Source organism: Hoplias malabaricus, chromosome 2, assembly GCF_029633855.1.
Source record: "Hoplias malabaricus isolate fHopMal1 chromosome 2, fHopMal1.hap1, whole genome shotgun sequence".
Lineage (NCBI taxonomy): Eukaryota > Metazoa > Chordata > Actinopteri > Characiformes > Erythrinidae > Hoplias > Hoplias malabaricus.
The window spans coordinates 32038977-32045136 of NC_089801.1; the positions used below are offsets into that span (position 1 = coordinate 32038977).

The 6160-nt window shown below is 34.8% G+C and overlaps 1 protein-coding gene across 1 annotated transcript; it reads left to right on the plus strand.

The window, feature by feature from the left end:
* The first annotated feature begins 755 nt into the window (after positions 1 to 755).
* im:7138535 (uncharacterized protein LOC797998 homolog) lies at positions 756 to 4942 on the plus strand. Its single transcript, XM_066660956.1, has 8 exons — positions 756 to 877; positions 966 to 1072; positions 1366 to 1488; positions 1604 to 1854; positions 1951 to 2031; positions 2107 to 2223; positions 3219 to 3362; positions 3603 to 4942. Exons 1-8 carry the CDS (start codon positions 831 to 833, stop codon positions 3768 to 3770), a joined length of 1038 nt encoding a protein of 345 aa, XP_066517053.1. The 5' UTR covers positions 756 to 830; the 3' UTR covers positions 3771 to 4942.
* The last annotated feature ends 1218 nt before the right edge of the window (positions 4943 to 6160 follow it).

The window sequence follows — 6160 nt, forward strand, 5'->3', positions numbered from 1 at the left end:
TCCCCATAAAGTAGGATTTCCAGATATGTCAATGTCCAATAATTCCTGGGGGCTGTCTCATAAAGCAGGATTTATATACATTGGATAGAAAATGTATATAAATAGAAAGACTAGAATCGAGGAACAACAGGAAAAAAAACTTATTTACTTATTTATCTGGCAATAAACACCCCCGTGATCTGTGCAAAAATATCCCGAAAACACATATTTACTGTTAAAAAAATAGTCAGTCTTAATGTTTTTACAGTAGTAAAATTATTAATAGACGTTTTCAAATACATATTAAATTATTTTAAATTTCATGAAAACAAAGGATTGGGATTTGGATGCTTACATTTACAAATATATTTAAATGTATGTTTGTTATAATGTTGCTCATATAAATAATATTTATCTGCTGGAACATAGGTCAGCAGTTAACTGCAAATCTATAAAAGCATGTGTGTGTGTGTGTGTGTGTTGAAGTGTTGTAGCTATTATTTCGTACCCTATCTAGTGCACTACATGGGGAGCAAGAAGTCATTTGGGAATCAGTCACGTTAACGCTTAATGGAACTGTAATTCTGAAAGCGATTTTTATTATCTAAATATACAGGGTTATAATTATCTGGAATTTTGCAATAATTGAGACTAATGAATTACGAATATGTCCTTCATAATTATATGATCGTAAAATAAAGTCTCACGCCTCGATTAGTCTGGCCTCAGCGTGCTGAATCTGTTCTCCACAGAAAAGGGAGAGGTAGAGCGGTGACACTGGATGTTTACGACGTGAACCCGGAAACTTCGCACATGCTGAAATTACACATTAAATCCGTGTTTCATATCTAATGATGGCGAGAGACATTGCAACAGTTGCTGCTCTTAAAGCTCTGAGGTAGGACACTAAAATTATTGTTCGGCAACAACAACAGCTACTCTCTCAGACGGCAGTGTTTATTTACCTGATCCTTTATGCTTCCCAGGTATGAGAGCAGCCGTTGTGTGAGATATTGCTCCTGTGATGAACTCCCCTGTCCTCTCGTTTCTTGGCTGGTTTCAGAGCTGAAAGAAACTTCTCCTGAACTTGGAGGTAACACTAAAGTTCATGTTGATCCAAAAGTATGGAGGATATCCAAGATGATCAAGTATTAACATGAATTTGCAGAATGGATTTACATGTACACTTCATGGCTGCAACATTGTACGCCCATTCTAATCATGCTAATTTTCTACCATCAAAGCTATTCATTAATATTAAATTTAAATTGTCCGAATTAACACATTTTAAATGCATACTAGTTTTAAAAATCCAATATATTTCAAGACACATCTTTGACATATTGTGACATTCCATCATGAAATAATGATATCATTTCTTTGCAGTGGGAGCTGATAAATCAGCTGTTCTGGCTGGAGAACTGAAGGAACTTCTAGAAGACTTGTTTTACCCGTACAGTACACTAACTTCAGAAACTCTCACTCCCGCCCACCTCAACAGAATAACAGGTGAAGTTATAGAACAACTCACAATCTCAAATCCCCATAAGCCATGTTTCAAAGGGATAGCTTGGTGTTTAATCTCAAAAGTCATATTTAATGTTTTGTTAAACTCTGATTTCAGATTTTCTGGTGTCTGAGTTACAGGCAGCACGTATACTACAGCATAGACAGAGTTATCCAGAAGACACTGAGCCGCAGAGTGATTCAGGCCAGGAGCAAAGAAGGCAAGAATCTAATATCATAGATATTGAGGATGAAACGCAACCTGAGGGGAGTAAAACAGATGAGAAAGAGATAATGAAGGAACTGGCACAATTGTTTCAGGCTCTGGATATGGATTCAGCCTCTCAGCTCAGTGATGCTTACACACAGGTATGAAATAACAAAAGCTTTCAATAACCAATGAACAGAAATACTTGTGCCACTTTCTCTGTATATCAATAAATGTTCATTCATTCATTCATTCAGGTGGAATGTCGGCTAGCATCTCTCCCTGAAGGTCAGTGTCGAGAGCCATTGCTAAAGAATAATCTGGATACTTCACAATGGGTATGAGCTATGCTTTTCCACACATTTAGCCAATTGTGCCCATGGTTGAATTTCAAATTTTTTTTTTTATTTTAGAGGAAAGTTGATCTAATCAATCAAGCCCTTCTGCAAGATTATGAATGTCGACGACAAATGATGGTCAAGCGCTTCTATGTGACATTTCAGTCCTTTGCTTGGGGAGAACGGGGAAAGGTACTAAATCATGAGTGGCTTATATTACAATATATTAACCAATGTCAATAAATTATGTTAAACCTAATTTTTCTAAAGTTGGTGCAGTTAGATCTAGTGATACACTGTACCATAAACTGAATAAAACAAATTAAGCTCAAATTAAGATTTCAGTGTCATTGTTTTATATGTGGCACCATAGATTTTCTGACTCTTTGTGTAGTTCTTAATCACCAAGAGTGCATGTTTCTGTTTTTCGTCAAATATCATCACCTATCTCAAATAGATTTTGACAAAAATACAAAAAAAAAAAAAGATTTCCAGTTTTCACTTACCAACTTGTTTGCATTTTGTAAACATAAACACATTTACAATTTGATGCCTTTGACACTCTTAAAAAGAGGGGGTTGGTCAAAATAAGTATTAAAAGTTTATATAAATTTCATATGACACTGTTTTGAAGCATAGCACAAAAAACTCCTGGGGTTCCCCCCACCTGTAATTATTTTTTACAACAGTGTCATGAAATTGGAAGGTGAGGGAGGTTTCCTACCCTCCTCCAGAAGTTACATAGTGTAGCTTCTGTATTTTGAGACCAGAGTAGTTACAACAGAGGTTCTGTTCTCCTTATTACCACTCAGTGAAGATTTAGAAGCTGTAATTTGAAAGTAAAAATATTAGTGATCCTTTAAATGTAATGAAAATGTAATGTAGTAATAAACATTCCTCTGTTCAACATATTTGGAATGTGTTTTAGGCATCAGCATCTTAATTTGTTGATATTTTCAAAATTAAATCAAATTGATATGTGTAAAATGTTGGATGTACAGTATATTTTCAATTACAATAAGGTTCAAGGGAATCAAAATAAATCACAGATTATTTTTATTGCATTTTATGACACATCAAAACTTTTGGTAAATGATGTTTGTATTTTAGCCATATTGCCCACTCCTATTTTACCAGGTTTTGGTAGACAATGTGATTGCCATAATTGTCTTCCCGTATTCCCTTAGGAACGCAGTGCTCTACTGTCCACTATTCCACCCTTTACCCCACCTCTTGAGTCCTCTGTCTCTATTGCGCTGTTGCTGGCAGCCAGAGAGGATCAGTCTCGCATTCTGCCAGTGAGAGCAGGACAATCCACAGATATTCACAAGGTACTGTTCTTACTCCACAATTAATTAAAACACTGTCAATAAACTGAAAAAAACATTAGATATAATGGAGGAGAAGGTGCAGGAAATAATGTTTTAATAACAATCACTTACACATCAGTAAAAATCTTGTGTTGTTCTGCATCTATAAAATCATAGCAGCTACAATATAATAAATGTATTTGTCTGAGCAGGAAATGTCTGAAAATTAAAATACATTTCACATATTATTTTTGTTTACAGGTGTTAATGGGTAGTGTACCGGATAGAGGAGGAAGACCCGGAGAGATTGAGCCACCAATGCCAACTTTTACTCGACGCAGTGAAGGAGAGGGTGGGCATCGGCGTGAAAAAAGCAAGTTTCATAGGCGGGAGTACTCAGGAAAAAAGAAAAAAAATAAGAACAGATAAAATGATAAATGGTCTCCCTATAATACAGTTTATAGCAATAGTGCACCAAAAAATGCACTTTGTGCATGTTGCTCCTGATATTAAGGACCAGATAAAGCTTGTATATTAGATTATGTCTAATGGTCCTTATTACTAGACATTATTTGACATGTTTACATTTTGTTATTTAATAATGCTTTAATGAAGATCATTGGATGAGTAGAGTTTAGAGATTGCTAAACCAAAAAACTTTTTTTTCTTTAAATTTTGCACTTTAAAAACAAATTGCATTATTGTAAACATTTCTGAAAAGCATCTATGAAAAGAATTTATTTTTCCCACCAGAATATAACATGAAATTCACAATGATTCAACATGATTGTAAATGTTTTTAAATGTTAAATGCTTTACTTTAAACACTAAATTAAATTTTCTTACATGTTATTTGCTAGAAAAGATTAGTTAATAATAATGTTAAAATTTCATGATATTTTTGACAAAATTATTACATTTCTGAATATTTCAGAAAAGACAGAGAGGAACTCTTAACTGTAATCCTAATTGTGTCCTTGTATTGGACATTACATTTCAGTTTGATGCTGATATGTACGATTTGATTTAATCTGACTGAAATTCACTATTGAGCAATGGTATAAGTGCTCCTAAAAATGACAAATCACTATTCTGTATTGAGAATTTTCTCCCAGCAAGCTAATAAACAAATCCCAGATATAACACAAAGTATTTTTTTGTTTAATAGTTGAACATTTGTTATTTGTGAAACATACATGTAACATAATCAATTCAATCACTCAGCATAGAGGAAAATGTGTGTTATCAACAAAAATGACTCTTGTTTCTGACAGTTTAGGCCTGTTTTGTTGTGATTTTTCTATTTTTAAAGCATATTTCTCTGAGTCCTCTAATCTGGCACTCTGACGTCTCCCTGTATCTACCTGTGTTTTTCACATTTGTAATCTTCCCCTTGTGTTTATACTTGCAACAAATATTAGCTGACAGGGAACAACCAACTATTTTTTTGTTTGATGTATGATTTAGGATGCTTGAATGAGTTGTTTTAGCCTTCCGTGCCATTAATTCAAACAGTTGAATTTGTTTGATGTATGTTTCACAGAACCAGAATGTTCCACTATTACTCACTCATGTTATATCTTTAATATGCTTATTTGCTTTGAAGTAAAAAATAAAAAAAGCTGAATAAACATAATCAAAGTGTACTGATGCAATTGTTTTTCCAAGGGTATCTAGTATGGATAGTCAAATGAGGCTTAATGTCAGTATGGAAAGGAAACCTAATCCTACTCTTATGTAAATGTACATTTACATATAGCCTATTTATTTAAAACAATTTATATATATATATATATGTATCTTATAAAGTACACTGTTAAGGCAAATATTACAGTAATATTCTACACTCATTGTTTATTTTATTAGCTCTACAATTAGGAACACTAAAACACTGCAACCTGTCAGGACTACTGCTAGGACCACCACAGAGCATGTACAATGCCTTGCAAAAGTATTCACGCCCCTTGGCTTTTCACCTATTTTGTTACATGACAACCGGTATTTAAATTATTATTATTTTTTTTTAATCTGAGTAGTATGTGATGCATATGCACAAAAATGTCTAAGTTATATATATATATATATATATATATATGCATGCTTAGTGAAATGAAATCCACCTGTGTGCAATCTGTGTCACATGATCTGTCAGTATATACACACAATCTGCCACAATATACAATATAAAAGGCCCCAGAAGCTGCAACACCAAAAGGCACCACTAACCAAACAACACCATGAAGACCAAGGAGCTCTCCAAACAAGTCAGTGACGAAGTTGTTAAAAAGTTTGTCAGGATTTGGTTATAAAAAATATCCCTTGGAGCACCATCAAATCCATTATCTTCAAATGGAAAGAACATGGTACCACAACAAACCTGCCAAGAGAAGGCATCCCACCAAAACTCAGACCGGGCAAGGAGGGCATTATTCGGAGACAGCATAGAGACCAAAGTTAACCGTGAAGGAGCTACAGAGTTCCCAGGCAGAGATTGAAGTCCATATGACCAGAGTAAGCTGTATGCTCCATAGAGCTGGTATTTATGGAAGAGAAAAACAAGCCTTTACTATATAGGTATATGGGAGAGTCCCCAAATGAATGGAGGAAGGTGCTTTGGTCAGATGAGTCTAAAATTGATCTTTTTGTCCACCAAGGAAACCACTACGTCTGATGCAAAACCAACACATCTCATCACCCCACGAACACCATACCCAGAGTGAAACATTTTGGTGGCAGCATCATGCTGTGGGGATGTTTTCAGCAGCAGGGACTGGGATACTGGTCAGAGTCGAGAGGAAGATGGATGGTGATAAGTACAA

What these genes read in the sequence shown, in the direction of transcription:
- im:7138535 (XM_066660956.1), top strand. Translation starts at nt 831, where the DNA reads ATGATGGCGAGAGACATTGCAACAGTTGCTGCTCTTAAAGCTCTGAG. An exon ending in CCACCTCAACAGAATAACAG is followed by an intron (nt 1,489 to 1,603) that starts GTGAAGTTATAG and finishes CTCTGATTTCAG; the next exon opens with ATTTTCTGGTGTCTGAGTTA. An exon ending in CTTGGGGAGAACGGGGAAAG is followed by an intron (nt 2,224 to 3,218) that starts GTACTAAATCAT and finishes GTATTCCCTTAG; the next exon opens with GAACGCAGTGCTCTACTGTC.